This window comes from Podarcis liolepis, assembly GCF_965112155.1.
Source record: "Podarcis liolepis genome assembly, chromosome: 2".
NCBI classification, from domain to species: domain Eukaryota; kingdom Metazoa; phylum Chordata; class Lepidosauria; order Squamata; family Lacertidae; genus Podarcis; species Podarcis liolepis.
Window position 1 is genome coordinate 69967434 of NC_139555.1, and position 23517 is coordinate 69990950.

At 44.1% G+C, this 23517-nt stretch overlaps 1 protein-coding gene across 2 annotated transcripts; it reads right to left on the reverse strand.

Moving 5' to 3' along the window:
* Positions 1-230: 230 nt before the first annotated feature.
* On the reverse strand, positions 231-22998 carry CDHR4 (cadherin related family member 4). 2 transcript variants are annotated; one of them, XM_083488599.1, is made up of 20 exons: positions 22752-22998; positions 21996-22016; positions 20886-21067; positions 19963-20125; positions 19498-19589; positions 19084-19179; positions 18100-18203; positions 16817-16953; positions 16479-16662; positions 15074-15227; positions 14646-14748; positions 10301-10507; positions 9470-9609; positions 7817-7955; positions 6463-6677; positions 5300-5439; positions 4990-5031; positions 2876-2960; positions 2268-2301; positions 231-699 (listed from the first exon to the last, which is right to left on the reverse strand). In XM_083488599.1, the coding sequence occupies exons 1-20, from the start codon at positions 22882-22884 to the stop codon at positions 644-646; spliced, it is 2427 nt and encodes an 808-aa protein (XP_083344725.1). In that variant the 5' UTR covers positions 22885-22998; the 3' UTR covers positions 231-643. The 2 variants fall into 2 exon arrangements, with proteins under 2 accessions (XP_083344725.1, XP_083344726.1); XM_083488600.1 differs by lacking the exon at positions 21996-22016 and having other exon boundaries at positions 22752-22997.
* Positions 22999-23517: the final 519 nt, after the last annotated feature.

Here is a 23517-nt window from a genome sequence, read left to right on the forward strand (position 1 = left end):
GTGGGGTTTTTTTTTGGGGGGGGGAGCTATTAGGAAAGATGCACCCAATAGGCTCTGCTCTCCCCCTCCCCCTCTTATTTTAAAGATAACATCTTAGCTCTTCTTAGAACATAATGGAAACGCACAAGTTTAGAACTTGCTCTTTGGCCTGTTAACCTCCCTACCCCTAGTATCAGATATTTTGGAAATGGTTGTGCTAGCTTAGTAGTTAGTCAAAGAAAGGCTTTCTATACACAATCAAAGGCACATCCTTTATTATGGCACAATTTTCACAGAGAACATAAAAACACAAGAGCCCTGCTGGATCAGAACAAAGTTCTAGAGCTGGGTAAGAAACAAAGGTAGCAACCCAAGTTGTCAGATCTTGAAGTTTATCAGATGAAGCCTAGCCAGGAGGAAAAGAAGCTTGCCAGTGGAGAGGCTCTTAGAGGCTTCTCTGATTCCCCAGGAACATGCACAAGTCAATGTAAACAATTAGGGGCACATGATAGGAAAGGCTAGTTGCCAGCCCAACATAAACAGCAGGTAACAATTTTTTATATGTATATGTAAATAACAGTATTGGTGCTGTGCAGAAAACCCCGTTTCTCCTTTTTATCTGTGTACACCTGTGCCTCACTCCTTAAGATGGAATAGGGCATGCTCACACCCAGCGCCGTGCTCCAGTGCTGCTGTCAAACAGGTAATATTGGCCAGTGACTAGGGACATAAAACAAGGAACAACATTAGGCCTTTGTCCAGTTTAGCTCCACGTCCCCATTCTTTGCCTTCTCTATCTGCCCAACAACAATCCCCCACTGCACACCCACACCGTCTCTGCTTCAATACTTCTAGCCTGTTTTCTGCATTGGTTTCATTCATGCCTGATTTTGTATGAAATCATTTTTTTAAAGCTACAAACGTGGAGGTTATAAGTGGTCTTGCCCTATGACATCTGTAGTTCATACCTAGCATTTGTTTCATTTGGAACCTTCAAACTTCCCAGTCCAGAGTTATGGCATCCTACAGGGATCTACACAGCCTGATAATATCATTAGACCCACATGGTTCTCAGTCTGTCATCCTTGCCAGAGAGCCAGTTATAGATTGTGGGTTCGCTGACTGCTGTGACATGTAATCTTTCTGTCTTATTGCAGATCCAGGTCATCAAGCCTGAGCTTTCACAGCCGCCATGAACCACCATTGGCAGGATTGGCAGCAACAGCAGCCGATATGTTCTGTGCTTATGATAACATTTCATGCTCCTGCTAATTATGCTGTTTTAATTGTGCATTTTATATGTGACTTCCTTTAGCAAGGTTTTATTTTGAATCTTATAAGTTAATGTTTTAGTTTCCTGGTCATTATGCTGCTTTGAATATATGCTTGACTTTCTTCTGTAATATTTTATTCTGGATTGTTTTATTTGATGTTTTAATGTAGGTTGTAAACCGCGTAGAGATTTTTTTGTTAAAAATATAAAACGGTTTCTCCTGAAACCATGCCCACCTCTTAATGAGGTGGCATCATCCCACTGAGCAGCTGGCATCAGCTGATGAATGGGGGAAATTGATCCCTAAAGAAGCAGGACTGAACCACCCACTTTTCAGCTGATGAACTGCAATGGTATGGCTGCATGTGCCTGTTCCTCGTGGGAACTGATGTGTACAGTTGGTTCCTGCAGAACGTAGTATTGGCTTCCCCAACATCAGTTGATATGCAAAGAGGTCAGTCCTGCCCAGTTCAGATATGCACCCAATCCCTGCAGAAAGCAAAATTGCTGAGGTGTGGGGAGGTCAACCCTGACTCTTCCAATGCAGGAGGTTGTGGCATTATTGCCCCTTTAAGACTGGTTTATGGGAATGGGTTAGAACCTCAGAAATAATGAGCTTACATACAGCTGTCTCCCGTTAAGGCTTCAAGGCCGGTGTTACAAGGTAATTAGGTGGAAGAGGTATATGCCCACCTGGCAACTATCCATCAGTATGATGATGTCATGTGACTGATGGGTTGCCCTACTCACCTGTCAAAGTTGGTCTTTGGTGTTGGGTCCAGAGAAGGATCTGGCCCACACAGTCTAAAAGGATTGTGTTCTCACCCATGTGCTAATGAAATCAGCTCTAGCTGAGGGAAGCATGGCATGGCCGTTCTTTCAATGACATGAAAAAACTAATGTGCATATCGCATTGATTGCTTGATGATTGATAAGCTGACTGAACTGCTATACTGTCCCCATGCAGCTTGAGAGTGCTTTGAAACAATTATTAAACAATGGAGAATTATCTTACCAGGGTCCTGGGCACGGCCATCAAATTGGAGTTGCTACAGCAAGAGAGGAAGAGAAATAGATGAAATAACGTTATAATCATAGTCCCAACCTTGAGTACCAAGGGCAAGGAGCACTGCGAGGGAAGGAAAGCTGCTTTTGAACTGAGCATTTCACCAAGTAGGCAGTCTGCACATTACTGGATCCCAATGGACACAAGACATGCCAGGCTCTATGTCATGCTCTATGGACTGTACACTGTTAACAGAAGTATGGTTGGCCACACAATCCAGAAACATTAGCACACAGTAGAGTGTCACACAGCTACTGCTGAGCATAAAATCCCTGACAAACTCATGGCCCCATATCAATTTAGACCACTCTCTCCCAACCTGGTGCCCTCCAGATGCTTTGGACTATAACTCCCATCATCTCTCATCATGGGTGATGCTGGCTAGGGCTGATGGGAGTTGTAGTCCAAAACATCTAAAGGGCACCAGGTGAGGAAGGCTGTTCCACACATGGAAGTGCAGAATTGCCACAAGGCTGATTGCTGGTGACTGATAGCAGCACGTAGAAGCAAGCTAAGTACAAACCAACTGGGGAAATTGAAAGTGGACTATGCCCTACCAGACTCAGTGCCTCAGTGGAATCTTTCCCTTTCTCCTTGCTTGGCTCTTCCGTTGTGACGTAATTTCTTTCCACTCCTTTGTCCCTACAGAATGAGAAATGTGGATCAGAAGGAACTCGGCATCCTTGTGAGAGTCCATCAAGGCTAATGGCAGACAAAGCAATAGTCTGGATTAATCATTAAGATGAAGCTCTGCTCCACTGCAGGGAGACCAGACTGTGTTATTATTAGGCTTAGCCCTCCCAAATCTGCCCAATTAACACTGCCAGCAGCATCTATAGTGAAGGCTTTTGACAGCCGAGAGAGGCCCATTCTTGAGAGCTGCATAGGCCTTCAGTCTCTTGCTGGCCAAGGAAACCGTAGTTCACCCTATTGCTTCTGATATCTTAAGGCTGGATACAGGAGTTATAAGAGCTTATCACTGAGAGTGTGTGTATTTGACAGTGAGCACCTCGCACAAGTTCAGTAGAATTCAAACTTCCCTGTTTGATGAAAGAGACAGAGAGAAAAAGAGAGATAAAACAAGATCCCATAAAGCTGTGAAACCAGGCTCAAAAATACGCAGAACAATGTCTGGTGAAACTTAAAAAGCTGGGAGGCGTGAGGAAACTCCGTAGATTTCCTCACAGCCATATGGTGAGGCTTTGGTGCCCAGCCTAGCTCATTATGTTTCTCTTCATGACTGGGAGAAGCAGCAGAATGATGGCAAATGAGCAAATTTAATGAATCTGCATAAAGCATAAGGAGTGATATAATTTGTTTTTCTTAGTGCAGTTTTTGCATTGCTAAATTGGCACAGAATTTTGACAGTCTGTATTTGCTGTATATACATAAAGTTCCTGAATGTTGAACAAACTATGAAACCCACCCCCACCATAGCAATGACATCAGCTGGGCCCTTCCAAGTAGTATGTGGTCAGTGACTGTTATAACTCCATCTTCTTAGCTGAGATGTGCTTCAGCTCATTTCTGTACCTCCTACAAGACTTTGCCTTGTAAGACAGACCCTTCCAAGGGGTGGGGTGGCTAGCTGGGGTCTCAGCCCATGTGAAGCCTCTAGAGGGGCACTACTGAAGAAAATCCCCCCCCTGTCTGTTTTTGGAACTGTTTGTGAAAGAGAAATCCTGAAGGAGGTTGCTCTCCAAGCAAAGATGAAAAAGGGGAAGTTTTATTGCTTTCTTCTTTTGCTTCCCCCAACATCTCAGAGATCAATTAAAAGATCTCTCTCTCTCTTTCTCGCTCGCTCAGTGTGTGTGTGCGTGTGTGGATCTAAAGGACAACATACATGTTTGCACCATGTGAATACATAAAGAGGGCACTGCTGCATACAATCAGCTATAAAAACTGAGTCCTCTTCATACTGAAAATAAAATTCCTGCAATGGAAGAAATGTGATGCTGGCATATGAAGCACTTTGTATTTATCCCTTCCTGTAATTTGGAAGGAAAATGTAGCCAATCCACTTTAAATTATTTAATTGCAATGGTTCAGCATCCAGCATATTTTTAAGGAAACTTGTGGAGTATTTATTCTTTTATTTCACTATTTAGAACCTTGAACTGCAAGTCTTTACTTCTCAGAAGTCCCACTGAATTCAATGCAGCTTACTCCCAGTAACTGTGATTGCAGTCTTATACTGCAATCTTAAGCATTTTTACTCAGAAGAAGTAAGTCTCATTGAGTTCAATAGGGCTTACTCTCTGGTATGTGTCCGATCATTATCACAGCTTCCGTTGTTGCTGTTGTTATATCATACAGTCATAATACTTCTTATAATTCCTCAAATGATCTATTACTCTCTGAGGAGATCTACTTAAGGCTGAATGAAAGCCAGATACACACACAGACAATTTTACTATTTGGAGAGATTATCTCTTCTCCAGCCTCTTTCAAACTACTTTTTATTCCCTTTATGAAGAAATGTGTTGAGGTGTGTGTGTGTGTGTGTGTGTGTGTGTACGTGTGTACGCAAACACGTGTGGGGGTATGTGACAAACTGGGTCTTTGACCCGAGTAACAGAAAGCCTAGTTTCGGCCCTGTCCAAGTAATGCCATGAGAATCAACACTCCCCCAAGTCGCAAAAGGCTGTGTGTCATGGACAGGGGTTCTTACTTGTTCTGCAGTAGGGGCTGAGATGTCTCTCCTGGTGGTTTCCTGAAATACAAACAACAGTGAGAGTTCTGAGAATGTACTTAGCAAGCCAAAATGTTCCTTGAGCTCGAGAGGGTACTGATCTATGGGACCAGATCAGGCTCTTTCTTGTTAAAATGATTGTTCATATTTGGTTACAGATTCGACAGGTCCCCTTCCAGAATATGCCTGGGTAACAGCCACTGCTAATGAAGATCCCACTGACATCAAAGCTGAGTCAGGAATTGATATGAAATAAGGTATGGATAGAGAGGTTTCACTGGAAACTCACCTCCAGCAGAGTCGCCAGAACAACAAACCCAAGGCAGAAAAGAGGAGAGCTCCAGTGAGCGTAAGAACCACCACGAACCAGGGATCTGGTGCCCAGTACCTCAGAGTTCTGTGCAAAGTGATGGGCTCCTTGGGCACCGTCTGAAATCAAAACAACATAAATCTAGTATGCAAAACCACACAAGCTCAGGCTTGTCAGGCTCCACTTGAGAAAGCCCATCAAGTCATTGGAACTAGTGGAATTATTCAAATCTAAACCTTCCCATAATTTTCTCTCAATCTGTTCCTTCATCAATGTATGGGGATGATCTTAACCTGTAGTAAGAGGCTACTGGACTAACTAAGCCCTTCTGACCTGTTGACAATGTACTGAATATTTTTTCCAGCATGGCACGCAGTGAAATAGATTTATTCCCAAATTGTGATTAATGGAGGCTGCATGCCCATGTACCCCCTGTTCTAAAGGTTATTAAAAGCATTTTCACTTGAACCTGGGAGCTGCTACTACTGACTCACGGGAATATTCTTCCAAAATATTTACCACAGCATTCTGCACCAATAGAAGCTTCCAAACCATCTTCAAGTACAACTCTTCATAGAGTGTGTTATAACATGTCCCATACTCATGAATGCCACTCTCAACTTGGGCACTCTAGCAATTATTTCATCACTTCTGCTCTGAAAAAAAGTCCTGGAGCTGTTTGTTCTCCCTTCTCACTGCACTGCAAATAATCAGAAACACTGAAGAGGTAAAGATGGAATCTTGCTATAGTCCATGCAATAATTGTAACTCAGCAGAGCTAGCAGCCACCCATTACTACTCTGAGATCACACAGTCACTAATTTCAATTTCCAATTTCCAATTCTAATGTCTAATTTCAGATGATCCTGGTGGCTTCCAAGTGCTGTCAAATTCAAATTCAAGGTGTCAAATGCTGCTAAAAGGCCAAGTCATATTAGGAAGGTCGCATTCACCTATAAATGGAACTTATTAAGTGACTTATTAAGCTACCATAATGCAAGCAAGCATCCTATAGCAGACACACTTCATAGCCCAGGGAAAGAGCTGTGGGTCTAGGGGCACTGGTGCAAGTGTGACTATTCCTGTGAATCAGATTGACACAAGGCTTCCTGGCAACAGCATGTCCTTATCTGCCCCCTCACCGTGGTGGTGGTGGTAGTAGTAGGCACTGTCGTGGTCCAGGGAGTCACGTAAACGAGAACGGTGGCGGTGGTGCTGAAGCGAGGTGTGCTCCCACCGTCTGTCACTTCCACCAGCAGCTCAAAAGTGAGGGGGTCAAAAATGCCAGGACGGTCATAGGAGAAGGTATTATGGAGCATACAATTTCCATTCATGCGAAAGCGCCCATTTGTGTTGCCTGAAAAAGAGGGAGGGGAGCACATCTACACTGCAAACCTTACTTATATCAGCTGTATATCACTTTAACTTGTTTTGGCTTCCCCCGAAAGAATCATCGGAATTGTAGTTTTGTAAGAGTGTATGGAGGTCCGTTTGAGCTCCAAAGCCTGCTTCACATAACTACAGTTCTCAGGATTCCCTAGGACAGTGTTATAGCGCACTTCAGGATTTAAGTGCAGGCGTTCATTATTAGCTGTCATAGACTGGGGGTGGGGGATGCATTACCATGACCCAAAGTAGAGTCTAATCCCCCCCCCAACTGTGCTGATTTATTTATAAACAGCATACAGAGCAGCAGTTCAAAGCCCAATACCAGTTTATTAGGTTAAGTGTGACTGTAGACCTATGCGTAATTACCTGGGAGTGAACTCATCGGTGCTTACTGCACAGGTGTAACTTGTAACTTGTAAAACACATCTGAGCTAAGATGTAACTTTTAGTTTTCCATTGTGAATACAAACAATCTATCTAAATTGTAACCATTTACCTGCTAATGTGAAGTAGGAACCTACTCAAAGAAAAATAAAGAAGTATGTAGCCTCTGTGAAATTATTTTCCTCATTCTCTGATCTCCTCCACGGTGATCTGTCAAACTTGAAAACCTCATTATCACCTAGTCCACTTGGCAGAGCAATGAGGACCAGTCAGTTATTCCTGGCACTCTGGCAGGTTATGCCATTGCTCCAGCTCTGAAAGAAGCTCCAGAACTATGCATTCCCTCCTTCTCTACACCACTGACCTGAGGAGGAAGGACTATTAAACCTGCTTAAGTGTATGGTGCACACTCAGTATTTGCCATCAGAAATACAACCTAGAGCGGTCCCTTGCTGCCCTCTTTGCATAGGCTTGCACTCTCAGGCAGACCTTCTCATGTTTTCTGCTACTTCAGTTCTGCCTTGAGAGTTGTAGCTTCAGCACACCGTTAAGTTCCTGTTTCCCTCCACTGACGGCTATCTAGCTCAACCAGTAGCCCATATCTGCTAAATCCACCTCTGTCCTTCAGCAGCTTCACTTAGGAGTTGGAACCAAAGAATGTCACAGTTTAGGGTAGCCTCTTTGTTGCCTATTCCCTAATGCTCTGCCTCAGCCATTCCATACCTCCAACAATCCTGTAGGCAAGTTCACTTCGTTCATTCTTTTCCGTGCATTGCAGATTAGTGACACACGTAGTACTTGTGGAAAGTATGAAACTCTGATAAAAGGGTGGATTACACACAGGGGGCTCATCATTTATATCCTAGGAGCAAAGAAAGGGGTCGTGTTTATCAGCACAGAAGTCCTGGAAAGGATTGTTCCCAAACTCCCATCTCCCATTTGCAATTATCACCGGTGCTCCAAGAAGTGAGGTTCCATGCAAGGACCCCTTCATGTGCTGGGCTTCTCACATTACCCGAAGTGTTAAGAAGCAATTATAACCCATGCTTTTGCAGTGTTCTGTGTGAACCAAGCAACAGCCAAAAGATGACATAGAGCAGGTGTCTACAGAACACAGCACTTGATTCTGGCAAGAAAGGGTTTACTTTCTGCAATTTCATTTCCCAAAGTTCATTTCAGATTCTGTTCTGAGCCAATGAAAGAATAATTTAATGTCTTGAATGCTAGGGCCTCAGTGGGTTGATCATTTCATTACCCATAAAACTACCCATTGGCACCAAGGGGAGCTTCCCTTTTGGGGCAAAAAACTGTTTTGAGGACCATTGATATCCATTAGGACTATGACTCAGGAAGAAACAATTAAGCAACTTTCACTGTATACCGCGGTCAGGATCCTGAGCAGGCTGTTAACAGCTGCTGTATGTACTATAGTTTTATTTTTATTTTATTTTAAAAAATCCAGTTTTTCAAATAATAACCATCAAATATGATTACATACACAATTATTTACACTTCCCTACTCCCCTTCCTTGGGTTTTTATACAAACATTTTCAAACTGCATTTCCTCCTTAACTCCTTTTATTTATTACTGTCTATATTTCTTCCAAGGTCACCTTTTAACTGCTAGATTTTAAATTAATCCTGCTAATGTATTTAATTGTTTACAATATTATTTTTAGATAATCCACCTATCTCCATTCTTTACTGAAGATTCTTTCTTGCTGTATGTAGTTTTAAAAGATTCATGTGACACCAAACTACTCATATAAAGTCCCCTGTAGTTCAGGTGTTCATTACAAGCACCTACAGCCACTCACTAGCTTTCTCTGCCCTCCCTGCTTCAGCTCCTTGCTCCCTCAGATTCCAAAGGATTGTCTTCTTATAGATATGGTGCAGATATTCAGTGCTGGATTTACATATAAGCTAAACAAGCTATAGCTTAGGGCCCCACTCTCTTGGGGGCCCCCCAAAAAATTAAAGGAAAAAAACACTGGATGTACATTTCCAAAATATAATATATAAAACAGATAAAATAAAACCTACATACAGCAACAGTGTTTTGTGTTGTGCATGGACCTATTAGGTCCATAAATTACCATATAGCATATATTCAACACAAAAAACGGTGACAATTTGTTGTTGACAAAAGACAGCTGGACATATAAAGGGCCCCATTACCTTCAGTAGCTTAGGGCCTCATCAAATTTAAATCCGGCCCTGTGGGTATTATGTGGCACTTGTAAAAAGTGCTGATTCTGCCAATCAAAGTGGTTGAGTGGACACATGTGGGGTAAGGTAATCTCGTAGGTGACCTAGTCCCACTCAAAGCTTTGCAACAGCCTCACTCTACTCACCCACCTGCCAAGTCCAGTTACCTGCACATTAATGGTGATGTTACACAGACTCGTCTTCAGCAATTCAGGATTTACGCCATTATCAAAGTCCCTTAGCTGGATGACCAAATGATATGACTTCTGCTTTTCATAATCCAGAGGTCCCAACACATAGAGCTCACCTGTGCCACAAAGATAAAATTGTGCATTTATACTACAGTGGTACCTTGGGTTACAAACGCTTCAGGTTACAGACTCCGCTAACCCAGAAATAGTGCTTCAGGTTAAGAACTTTGCTTCAGGATGAGAACAGAAATCGTGCTCCAGCAGCGTGGCAGCAGCGGGAGGCCCCATTAGCTAAAGTGGTGCTACAGTTTCAGGTTAAGAACGGACCTCCAGAACGAAGTAAGTACTTAACCCGAGGTACCACTGTACTTTGTAATAACAGCCACTCCCAGGTCCATATTCGCAACTGCCAAAGCTGAATCCCCACTTCCATTCTTCCACCCCCTTGATGCGAGTATGGTAGGTAGTTAAAAGGGTGTTAAATGATCTGCTTAAGATGATATTGAGTATGGGCCTTGGGAAAGTAGAAGGCAAAGTGTTGTGGAGCATGGGCCATTATTCCCTAGCAAAATCCTCTGGAGGTCTCTAGGCTGACCAGATCAGTCCCAATCTGGGGGTGTGTGTGTGAGAGAGAGAGAGGGAGGAACCTTCATCTAAATCAAAATGCAAGAAAGCCCAGTTAAGTCAAGAGCTGGAGAATAAACCCAGACAAGTGGTGTGTTATATAAAACAAGGGAAGTAGAGCTAAGAGCAGGTGACATAAGTTTACCTGGATACGTCATACAGGATTCCAATCCCCTTCCTTACCTGAGCGACGGCCAATGTAGAAAACAGAGTCCTCTGAACCCAGGATGCTGTATATGATGTTGTTGAAAGGATAGTCTCGGTCAGTGCCATTGATGCTGCCAATGAAGTATCCAAAGCCTACATTCTCTGGAACACTAAAGAATTGCCTTGAGCACTCTGGTTTGTATTCATTCACTCGGCTTACTGTCACCAACACCTGCACTGTGGCTGCAGAGGACAGAAACAAATCTGAGAAGCCTGGGTGACTAGGGACACTTTCAGACTCATTATTTTACAGGCAAGATTCAATCACATACTGGCAAATTCAAGCTGCACAGCTACAGTTGATTTGGTGCTCTTGCACAACACCTCCCCCATCCCTGGGGGGAAATCCTAGATTTTTTTGTGGTAAGGAAAGTGATGTGGAAATGCACTGGGAATTATGGGATAAATACTGCCTGATATGACATCATATAACCTCCCCATTAAAAAAAACCAGGGAGAATACTCAAGGAAATGGATGTCATAGCAACTTCCCACATTATTTGTACAAACCAATCAGGATGCTCAATAAATATGGAAGCAAAATCTCGAGCTTCAGCAGGCGTTGGCTAAGCATTGGCTAGGAACTGAGAAACCAGCCTACGTAACCATTAGCAAAATGCCCGGCTCAAATTGTATATGGTAGCTGCAGGCTTGCAGGTTCCAACTTTAATTTAAACCCAGTTACATGTAACCAGAGGAAGTGGAGTTTGATTTTTCAAGCAAGAGGGATGTGTGAACAGAGCACTGCATACCTGTCACTTACCTCCCTGTAGCCTCTCTTGTCAGGGTCTTTTGCCCCAGCTGGGAGGTAGCCCTTGCGTAGAGGTGCTCAGTACAAACACACACACCCATATACCTACCCCATTCACTTTAAAAACTGTGTCCCTCTAAACACTGCTTGAAATGTGATTGGGGCAGATCCAGATTTAAACCAATAGGTCATCACCTAATGTGTAGTTTTAATTATTTGGTGATTGGCCAGAATCTGGTGCGGTATGGCTCTCACAACTACCCAGTCAAAGAGCTCACTGTTTTGTTCTTACAACCTGCCACCATGACCCTCATCTAGCCAGTTTATACACTTATATATTCAATGCTTGCAATTATTAGACATATTAACTGTCTACGAACCCATTGTGGATACCACATTTCTCTGAACATTCATTTTAACTGTTTTTTAAAATCCAGAAAATTTTCCGTACAATTCTCATGTTTGTGTGCTTTAATTATTTCTATTTTATTGGATGTTTGTCAGTTTGCTATTTGTAGTGTGAAGTATGTGTCCCTTTGAGGGTGGTCCATGCTGGGCTTTCTGTTTGATCCTCTGTTTATTTTTTGACACAGACCACATGCAGTTGTTGCTTGTCCATGACAAATTTGTTTAGTAACAGTCTGCCTTCATGTACCACAGAAGAAGTTTGTAGGACTTCTTCTAAGGTCAAATCAGCCAACAACTGTAGTACATGACTGTAGTCAACAGCCCTGTAGTACATGACTTACATTTTCTCTATCAAGAAATATCAACACAAGTCATTATTATCTTCTTTATGCTATTGATAAAAGTATGATTATTTATCAACCAGCCACAAGTATAAGGGCAGATGATTTGCAGAATTTCCAGTGGCGTAGCGTGGATTGTCAGCACCCGGGGCAAGGCAAGTAATTTGCACCCCCTAACCCATGGATTTGCGCCCCCTAACCCATGGATTTGCGCCCCCTAACCCTAACCCCCAGATGTTGCGCCCGGTGCGGCCGGCCCCCCCTGCACCCCCCACGCTACGCCACTGAGAATTTCTACAGCTGCTTTGAAAGTTTCCCTTATTATTTAGCCATGACTTTTATGGTATACAATAATTGGTGGTTCTTATCTCCCTGTACACCCAGGACACAATCAAATTAACAATAAGCAAACTGATTTCAATGCAGGGTGGCAGGCATAGTCTTATGTCATGTTCATTGAATTCAATCAAACTTGAAAATACTTTAGTTGGATGGCAGCTTTGGTTTTCAGTGGTAACCCGTTAACAAAGTTCATTGTTGAGCTACTACCTGGTTTGTTTTCAGTCAGGTTTTTACAAATTGTTCATTAACCAATGTGGTCAGGCAACTAAAATGTTCAACCTGGAGGCCTCTTCCAACATGTTTTCTTCATTGGAATGCTTTTGAAGGCACTTGGGAAATATAACAGAAGGATTGGTCACTGTGTCAGTATTTGCTATTCTCTGTAGGGTTGTGGCAAATCAATGTTCACTACACTTTGTTGCCTCTTCAGGCTTGTGCAGAAGTGGAATGTGGATTGCAGCTTCACACAAACACGTCCTTCCCTTGTTCAAACATCCCCAAAGGAAGAGATTGTTTGCAAATCTGTTTCTTTATTCCTAGTAGATGGCTGTATCAAGATGGGCCCACGATATGGGTGGCCAAGTCAGGTGAGGTGGTACGGAGAGGCTACTCTTAAGAACAGAGCAAAATGGTACAATCAAGGCTGTTTACATTCTGTGATTCCACTTTTGCACTAAAGAAGCACAGAATGTGGTACTGGGCTCAGAATTTAGCACCCTAAGGCTCTTACAGCACCAGCCTAACTATGACTACACAGAGGTAAGTCCTATTGAATTCAGTAGGGCTTACTCCTGGGTAAATAGGGTTAGGATTGCTGCCTTAGATTTCTTTTCTTTTTCTTTTTTAATTAAGGGAGATTTCTAGTTCATCAGGCTGCAAAGTACAGAATCATAGAGTGACAGAATTGGTGCTTCAAAGGTCATTAGCCCAACCCCTCAGCTGATGCAGGAAACTGTCTGCTACAGCATCCTGGACAGATGGCCAGCCAGTCTTTCCTTAAAAGCCTATAGTGAAGGAGAGCCCATCACCTTCCAAGGCAACCTGTTCCACTGCCAGGTGGCTCACAGGGTGAAGAAGTTATTCCTAAAGTTTAATCTAAATTTTCTTTTATTGAAATTTGAACCCATTGTTCAGGTCCTAAGTCTCTGGAGCATCAGAAAACAAAATTGCTTCATCACCTATGTGACAGCCATTCACATAGTTGAAGATGGCTATCATATTGCCTCTGAATCATCCTCAAAGTGTCTGGTAAAAATCTCTGAAGCCAGAGCAGAAGCTGAGTAGAATTTGCAGTGGTCAGCAGCTGACAACAACAACAACAACAACAACTTGTTTTTTTAATCCCGCCCACCCGACTGGGTTGCCCCAGCCACTCTGGGAGGCTTCCAACAGAATACAGTATACAAAAACACAACTGAACATAATACATTAAAAGCTTCCTGATACAGGGCTGCCTTCAGATGTCTACAGAAGGTTGTATAATTACAGTGGAACCTCGGTTTCCGAATGTCTCGGAAGCTGAACAATTCAGAAGCCAAATGCCGAAAACCCAGAAGTAAATGCTTCCGTTTTCAAATGCACCTTGGAAGTCAAACGGCTTCTGAGGCGTGTTTCTCCATTTTTGCAGTGGAATTTGCTGACCGCCCATTGTGCATTGGTTGTCGAATGTTTCGGAAGTTAATGGTCTTCCGGAATGGATTACATTCGACAACCAAGGTTCCACTGTATCTCTTTGACATCTCCTGGGAGGGCATTCCACAGGGCAGGTGCCCCTACCGAGAAGGCCCTCTGCCTGGTTCCCTGTAACTTCTTGCAATGAGGAAATTGGCAGAAGGCCCTCAGAGCTAGAGCTCAGTGAGGTCTGAGCTGAGATGGGACTTTGCATGGATTTTTACATAATATACAAAGGTAAGAGAACTCAAGTTTCTTGGTATAGATTTTGGATTCATAAACCCCAAAAGGGAAGCATCCAAGTGTGGTGTGTGTGTGTGTGTGTGTGTGTGTGTGTGTGTGTGTGTTAACAGAAGCCAAAGCCAAGAGGTACAAAAGAAATGTATAATGGGGGGGATGCTGTCTTCTGCTATAAATCCAAATTCCAACTTCTTATGAAACATATGCAAACAGGCTCATTAAAACACTGTCACTGCCTACTGAACACATACCATCTGGCCTATAATTTAGTTCTGATCCTCAGCAACTGCTTGCTTTGTGCCTGCATTTCACTGGGTTCCTAGGTCCTGGTACTAATCCAGGCAACAGCCATAAACATGATAGATTTACCTTTGCCAACAGAGAGCTCCAATAACTGTTTCTGCAGTGAGGATTTTACCAGGGGAAGTCACCTCTGCCCTCTGATTCCTACCATACCTCAAAGCAAGCCAATCCAGGAGAGATCTTGCTGAAGTCCTGATTTCCCACGACTTCAGTATCAAAAGAAGACCAAACCCAAATAACATTTGACTGACAGAGCAGTACGCACTGTTTTGTGGAGGACTTCCATCATCAGTCACTAGAATGGTGGCTTGGTACTGGAAGTTAAGGCTGGCCATAGCTTCAGAGTCACAGTCCAAAGTGGTGTTCACCTGCCAGGACCAAAGGACAGAAAGGTCAGGACCATATGGGCACATCTTAAACTAATAGCATCCTCTGCCAAGGGGAGATGCTTAGTCTGGGAAAATGGTAAACTCATGTTAATTAGAGATACCACACTCATTATCTCTCAGGTACCCAGAAGTGACTGAATTGGAATTAAGCAGTACCCTGAGACATTTTGCCCTAAATTCTGGCAAAACTGAGAGGATGGTTAGGTATGTTGGAAGCTACTCAACCCTTAAGCCTTGCCTACTCTCCCCACTCCTTCTCCCTAACATATATGATTAAAGAAATAAGTCCATTCCAAGGGCTTACCTGTAGTTCTGAGTGCCTCATTTGGAAGCTATAGGGAGGGCTCTGGCTGCCCTCCATTATTTCGTAGTGAAGCCTGTCGCTGCCACTCTCTACATCATTACAAGATGGAGACGGCAGTGTCCACCCAATGGGTGTCGTCTCTGGAATCTCAGTCCTAGGATTAAGCAGCAATAGCCTCAAAGAGTAAAAGATGCAGAAGGATAGAAATGGTGATTTGAAAGGAGAGAAAAATCTCTTCCTCCCCACTTTGCCTATGTTTCTCAATAACCTCTCTTAGAGCTGATCACTGCTGACAAGACAAACAGACGCTCAAGCATGTCAAGGCTTCTCCATAGGGCTACAGTTCTGTCAGTGGAAAGAAGACAATTCTTGTGCTCTGATTGCTCTGACTCATTAGCCCTTAAGATCGTTCTTACTTGTGGATCAGGGGTGGGAGACCTGTGGCCCTTCCAGATGTTGCTGATCTTCAACACTCCTCATCCCTGTCTGGAGTTGAGAGCAGCTGAGGCCAAATCACATCTGGAGAGCCACAAGTCCCCATAGTTAATAGTTAATCCAGGGGTCAGCAAACTTTTTCAGCAGGGGGCTGGTCCACTGTCCCTCAGACCTTGTGTGGGGCCAGACTATATTTTGAAGAAGAAGAAGAAGAAAAGAACGAATTCCTATTTCCCACAAATAACCCAGAGGTGCATTTTAAATAAAAGGACACATTCTACTCATGTAAAAACACGCGGATTTCCAGACCACCTGCGGGCCAGATTTAGAAGGCGATTGGGCCAGATCCGGCCCCCAGGCCTTAGTTTGCCTACTCATGGTTAATACCCATGGATCCTCTTATACAGTGGTGCCCCGCAAGACGAATGCCTCGCAAGACGGAAAACTCGCTAGACGAAAGAGTTTTCCGTTTTGGAGGTGCTTCGCAAAATGAATCTCCTATGGGCTTGCTTCGCAAGACGACAATGTCTTGCAGTTCCTGCTGGTTTTTTTTCCTCCCCCCCTTTTTCTAAGCCGCTAAGCCGCTTATCAGCTGATCCAATCAGCAGATAAGCCGCTAAAAGCCGCTAAAAGCGCTAATAGCGCTAAGCCGCTTATCAGCAGATAAGCCGCTAAAAGCTGCTAATAGCGCTAAGCCGCTTATCAGCTGATCCGATCAGCAGATAAGCCGCTAAAAGCCGCTAATAGCACTAATAGCGCTAATCCTTCAATGGGCTTGCTTCGCAAGACGAAAAAACCCGCTAGACGAAGAGAATCACAGAACAGATTCTTTTCGTCTTGCGAGGCACCACTGTACCTTAAATACTGCTATACCCTGCTGTGCACAGCAGGTAGGGAGAGACCCTCAAACTCTACATTTCTTTTGCTGGCTCAGGCTTGAGTAAGATCCTTTTGCTCTATGGAGACTTACACAATTACAGCAGGAGTGCACAGAGGTCCTTGCAGGTTCTGCCGCTTTACTGTAATGTTGACAGTGATGGTGGCTTTATCTGTGGGATGCAGCATGTTGTAGGCTTCCACTGTGAGCAGGGTTTCAGTTAAGTCTGGATAGCGTCTCAGATTTAGGTCATACGTGTTCCTGATTATGCCTGTGTCTGCATGCAAGCAGGAGACTGGCTGTGATCACTCAACTCCTTGAGGGTAAGATGGCTGACATAGTTTGAAGACCATTGTTGATGACCACCGCAGAAGGCCCAGCCCTCCCTTAGCCTGTGTGGGTTCCATGCCACATCCCTGGATTCTCCTTACCTGGTTCAATGGTGAAATGCCTTGTGGGCAGAGAGGAGATGATCCGGTAAAGCACATTTTCTCCACTGGCATTGACTCTTACAATAGGCTGGAGGGGAATTGTGTTTTCTGATACCGATATTGCTAATGATGACTCCCTATATCATGAAGAAAAGAGTGTAAGCCCCAGGTGCTATAAGCCACCCCATCTACTCATAGTTGAATATTCCTGTTTGGGGATAATACAGGAAGCAGAGCATTAACAGGACAACAAGGACTTTTAGAGTCATGTTGAAAAATAGGAAAGTGAGTTATGGCTGTTCCATGCAACTCCAACAATATGTGTGGCATCAAAGGGAAGAAAGAGAAACACACACCTGAATGTCCTCCCTGCTCTATGCTTCCTTCAAAGAATTTGACGTAGTGCGATGGCCCAGTCCCCAATACAATGGTGGCTGGTGGTGTTTCAGGGAAGCTCACACTCCTCACTGCTCTTGTTGTGCTGCCCAGGCCCATGGGACAGAGGAGACAGTAAACCTGTCCTGACACTAGAGGGGATTTGCACAGCTCCCTTACAGCAAGTCAATAATCTCCCCTAATTCAGTTTCTGCTCTCAAATCCAGATCATCTCTACCACCTCTACCACCAGGGACTGGGAGCCACTAGTCAGCAATAGCCTCTCTGGCATGGCACTTGAAGGGATGTGGGTGGGAAAAGCAACACTCCAGGTATCACAGGGACCTGCTGTTTGTTTACTCAAAAGGCTGTCAGAGCTAGGGCTTTCCTTCTCTGGTACAAGTTAATGAGAGGGGAAATGGATGGGCCCCACATGTGCCCTGGAATGGGGAAGCCCGGATCAGTAGCCTCTTGCCCTGGCTCAAATCTCTGATGGCCTGAATGTACATTCCTTACATCAAAAGTGATTGCTTTGTGAGGAGGCAATATTTTACAGGTGCCAAAAAAAGCACTATTTTAATCCTTTGCAGTGTCACAGAAGTGCAACTCTCAGGTCAAGTGTGACTAGACATTATCTGGGAGCGATGCCCTAGCATTCTCTGTGGTAAAAGTTTCTTAAGCATACCTTTCTTATGATATTGCATAACCACCAGCGATGGCAGAACATATTGGGGCAAGTAGCTCATGCCTTAAGTTTATGCTGTGGGGAACTTGGAGCCAAAGAGCCTTTGTATCCCTCTCCCCGCTGTTTATTCATAAAAGTGCCCTATACTAGCATATCATAAAATATCAGGGTGCTTATAACCATATAACACCATTAAAAACAACATAGTAACAACTCAACTCACGTGAAATTGACTTGCTTGTGGTAAACAGGCAGCACCTTCACTGCCAGAGTCCTGCGGCAGCTTCTCCCACCACTGTCCGTTACCACAATGACCATTGAGAACGTCTGCAGGGAGAACGGCATGGCGTGAATTTACAAGCAGGAGGGATAGGTCTAGTCAAAAGCAAGCTCTTAGTATGTTGCTGGGTCCAAGAAGAAGAAGAGTTTGGATTTGATATCCTGCTTTATCACTCCCCGAAGGAGTCTCAAAGCGGCTAACATTCTCCTTTCCCTTTCTCCCCCACAACAAACACTCCGTGAGGTGAGTGGGGCTGAGAGACTTCAAAGAAGTGTGACTAGCCCAAGGTCACCTCGCAGCTGCACGTGGAGGAGCAGAGATGCGAACCCGGTTCCCCAGATTACGAGTCTATCACTCTTAACCACTACACCACACTGGCTCCTAGGGAGGGAAGACTGAAGTGCCACAGAAGCCCCAGGAACAGGAAGGCACAGTACCTTGAAATGGAGAATGTCATGTTTTGTCCCTACTACTACCAGGAACTGGTTGAGTCAGCTTTCTCAAGCACTATGCTTTTAGTTACAGTTCTGCATGAGAAGCAGAAGCCTGCTGCATGGTTTTTCCCTCCATAAACTGTTGTGTGTGTTTTTTTTAAGCATCATTTGTGTGGCCCCATCCAAATGATGCCTTTTAATGAAAAGAGGACCTGGGGACAGGGAGGTGGGAGTCACAGGGCTAGGAGGAAACGTCTGGTGAGACAAAGATCCACACCATACACTTAAAGCACATCCAATGCATATTTAAAGTGCAAGTTTTACTCTGAAGAATCCTGAGGACTGTGTTTCTCCTTCACAGAGCTACAATTCCCAGCCCCCTTAACAAACTACAGAACACTTTTGAAAGGGGACGGAGCTGGGGAGTGACATGTTATAAGGACAGTGACATTGGCAGAACATATGCATAGGTACAGTAAGCAATGGAACAAACCTTGCCAGCTTGCTCACGACTGAAACCCATGGCAGGTGCCAGCACTCTTCCATCTCCAGTTATGGTGAAAGGCAGAGAGGCATTCTCTATGGAGAACTGTATAAAAAGAAAAAGTTGGCTTGGGAAATTGTTTCTTTATTTGTTTTAAAGATAATCTCATCCCCTAAGACTTATGTCCAAAATTGCTATTTCACCCTCTGCCTGGGGCACTGTTAGAATATGCCACCTTCCAAATTCTCAAGTCTTCTCTCCATGGCCAGACACATTACTGGAAAATTCCCTGTACAAGACACCCCCTCCTCAACTATAGTCCTTATTTATTTAAAAGCATTTATTTAATAATAGTTTATAATGGTTTTACTTTTTTTTAAAGTCTTCCAACATTCCTGCTTTCCCCGCAACAAAGGTGCTTACAGTCAAGTTGCCTCTGCCTCCCCTCTTCAGTACAATTTGGTAGATGAACTCTCCAGGGCCAACATCCTCTGAAACGCCTACTGGTTTCTCTCCTGCAGCAGTAAAAGAGATGGGAGCAGTCAGACTCTTGCCCTAGTTCGAATCTGCCCCTTTGACAGCACTGGAGCCCTCTGCAGGCTGAGCTTCCCACTGGCACGGGCAGCCCCAGAGTCCCTTCTTCTAGCACTGGCAAGTCTACTATTCAAATCTGCCTCCCCGTGGTTGAAAAAAAACCAGCATCCTCCTTTGCCATGCAGGATCTGCCACATGTTGCTAGAGAACTCACTGCCTCTCAGTGCCTGGGAGCAAGACCACCACCCCTGCCCTCACCACACCGCAGTACTGTACCATATTAAAACTCTTCTCACCATGGCACCCTTGTCAGGGCCTTAGGATGAAATACCAGGGCTACCGTGAGAGCCTTACCTATGTATTCAGGTCCACTGCCACACTCCAATCTGTCTGCTGCAATGACTCGAATGAAGAGCTTGACTTCAACTGGCGTGCCACTTGGGCAACTTGCACTGAATGTCAAAACATACTGATTCACCTGTCTAGCATCCAGGGCAGCACTGGGACTAAGGCTCACCTGGAAGCCAGAAGAAAAAAAATCTCAGCATGTGATGCACCTCTCTTCCACATGTTCAATCCTGTTGAACAGCCTAGTGTTGATGATGCCATGGGCACCAATCAATAGATGTCCATATGCCAGATAGGTGCCCAGGTACCAGGTGGGAGTACGTGGCATGTTGGAATGGCCTAATTAAAGTAGCAGCAGCAACTAAAAGTCTCCCCCTTTGCATCCGTCAGTAATATTTGGGGAGTAGTTTTGCATACTTGTGGGAAGGAAAGCAGCTAATTGCTGCTGCTTCATATCATCCTAATGTAGGCACCAATGAAGTGAAACAGGTATGAAACAGTTTTACACTTGTAGTGAAGACATGCTCTATGCTTCTGCATACTAGTTACATGTTCACATACATTAAAAATCAGGTTACATTTGCTAAACAAAAGCTGTATTCCATGACACAATACTAGTTAACAAAAATGACACTTAACCTGTTCAATTCTTTTAGGTATGTTTAATTGATAGAATTTATTAAATATTCTAATCCCACAAGAGGCTAGTTCATCTTGATTGGATTGAAATATCTGGCATGCAGTGCAGCAGGACAACAGCACTGTTGACTCACGAGTCCCAGTTCAAAAATCCCCACTAAAATGTGTTTTAAAATGCCACAGAGGGAAAGAGTCCCTGTACTCTCATAGAACATGATGGCAGGAAAAGCTTTCCCCTTGCGTACACACACACACACGGAATTGTCTACAAATTTACAGGTCTTTTGTACCTCATAGATGTCAGGGGGTACAAAATTTGGCTGATTGAAAAAAGATGTGGTGGGGCTTGTGGTCTTCAGATTTACTGTGGGTGGATCACTGGAGTCTGTACAGTTGCCGGTGAAGTTGGCCACGGTTGTGCCTGGTGTCAAGCTGTCTTCTAGCACCACAGTGTCTGGGATGCCCTCAATCACTGAGACAGAGACAGCAATGAGAGTATTGGTCCCATGGCACCATTGACTACAGCAGAGAAAAGCCCTCTTTGATAAGCATGTATATGACATGGGTAATTTCCATGTTTCTGAAATATAGGCAGCTTGCTTTCATAAATGAATAGTAAAATCATAGAACTGTAAGAGTTGGAAGGGACCCTGAGGGTCATTATGTCCAACCTCCTGCAATGCAAGAATTGCGATATGGCTCCAAGAACAACTCAGGTAAAATGTCATAAACAAATAAACAAGACTGAGGACAAAAGAAAGAGTGAAGAAAGCAGATTTGCAAGACACCCAAAAATGGAGGATGAATGAGCAACAGGAACAGACCCTAACAGCACTGATAGTGATCATTCAGCAAACATCGTTAAACTGATGCCCTGCTATGTTCTCAATAGCGGTTTGGATCTGGGCTGTTCATGCATTGTTATTGCTGTGTATTCATTGTTAATTGGTTATGCCAACTCTTTTAACTAACTATATAAAGGAATATTATTATTTTTTGTATTCATTCAATTCCAGAGCAATTACAGTCTGTCTTTTCTCATCTATAGTGAAGATCTGGCAGCCTAAGAGCAGCCGCTGTTCAAAGGCTTCCTAGGGTACTACAATATTATGTTTGGAGGGGAGGGGCTGCCTTGCTCTGACCGTAGGGAGCTTCCCCCACAGTGTATCGTAACAGCATTTTAGGCACTCAGGTGTCTGTATGCCCATCTGGAGGTGCATGTGCTCAAACATACACGCTTGGCTATAACCCATGTTTGCCTGCATTAAGAACAGCTGACTTTGTTTTCACAGCTGTTGTGCATCAAAGCCTGCTTTTGCACTGCATAGGGTGATCTTCCTTCCCCTGCCACTGGTCATAGGTCTGTTAAGTAGGGAAGTGTGGAGGTTTCCTTTCCTTACCTACGTCTCCGATGGCTGGATCTAGAGCCGGGGGGGGGGGACACAAGAGAAAATACTGTTATTATCTACCAGACATTCAGTTCAATTAGTGAGCAAACATTCCCTCAGCAAACATACTCCCCAACCAAAAGTAAAGGAGCCTGGGGTTCCCATATGTTGAAAGAGAGAACTGAGGAAGAAGCAGGTTGTCATATGGAAGAAAAAGCTCTGCCTGTGAAATTCCACCTTCTACCTGTTCTCCTTTGCTTCTGGAAGTAATCATGCACATTTCTGTTTCAGAGAGTACTCAGGCAAACGCATGGACCAATCTCCTCAGAGGGAAGGATTAGGAAACCCTTGATGGACTGGGCTGTGGTAATGCTCTCATGGCGTCTAGGGCTGTCAATTCTTCCCTAGCGCCACATACTCAACACAAACCACCACCACCCCACTAGCTGCTATTCTTTTAAAAACACAATAGCTTCTGGCCATGGATAACTCATGCTACATCTAGGCTGACCTTGATGAGCCAAAAGTCAACTATAACTTTTTGTGGTTGAGCTATGACTTTTAATAATACACTGTAAATGGTTGTAACCTGCCCAGGGACCTCAGGTGAAAAGCTGACTAATACTAACAACAACAACCCATAGGGACACCAATTCTCCAGTCTCTTGGTTGTCCTAACAGTGAAATCTAATTTGGGAATAAGGATCCACCACTGAACAGATATGGAGCAGGAGCTTCATGCATGATGGAGCTGAGACCCCCTCTTACCTATAGTACAGATGCTGAGGAGCAATGTGAGAGGCAAGGGCCACCCTGGTTCCATTTTGCAAGGACGCTCCAGTCCAGCCTGTGTTCTGTGCCTTTGTCTCCTTAAGTTGCCAGGTTGGGTTGCTAAGGACATTGGGCGGGGCAGAGCAGGGCACAGCAAGGCTCAGCTCAGTTATGGGAATTGCCCAGCCCTTCTCAACACATAGGGAGGAAAACATTTTTTAAAAGAAGAAGAAGAAACCTTGAGGCTACGAGTCAGTCTGGAAAGCACAAAGAGAAAGAGACTGAGGGCTCAACCATACTTACCCTTGCTCTGCTTTTTCTAGGCACAGTGTCCAAACAGGCTTTTTTTCTTGTTGGCTTTCAGGTGACCTCTTTATTGAGAATTCAGCCAAATTTGTTTCCACAAACATTAGACAACATTGACTGTTTGTGGGGAGGCCCTAAAACATTGCACCAAGTGTTCTTCCATACTTCTCAGTGCATTTTCCTGTCACTTTATCCCCAAAAGTCTGGTTTGGGGGAGCAATTCTTGTTTTGGTGCACGAGCGCCAAATCCACTTTGATTGTGCAGCCTTAATTTGCTAGTATGTGACCAAATCCCACCCACCCCAAAGGGACAAAAATGCCTTTCTGGCAAAATGGATTTCGTGGCACGCAAGCAGAACTGGGGGTGCTTTCAGACAGCGGCATAATCTGCAAAAGGTTCATTGGCAACAGATTAAAGCACGGGAAATGATAATCCAGGAAATGATAGATCTGGATT

Bases quoted from the DNA above. Each gene is read 5' to 3' on its own strand.
- CDHR4 (XM_083488599.1), bottom strand. From the start codon at position 22,884: ATGTCCTTAGCAACCCAACCTGGCAACTTAAGGAGACAAAGGCACAGA. The intron at 22,017-22,751 runs GTAAGAGGGGGT...CCCCGGCTCTAG, and splicing joins CCTCAGCATCTGTACTATAG to ATCCAGCCATCGGAGACGTA. The intron at 5,440-6,462 runs GTGAGGGGGCAG...TTTTGATTTCAG, and splicing joins CTACTACCACCACCACCACG to ACGGTGCCCAAGGAGCCCAT.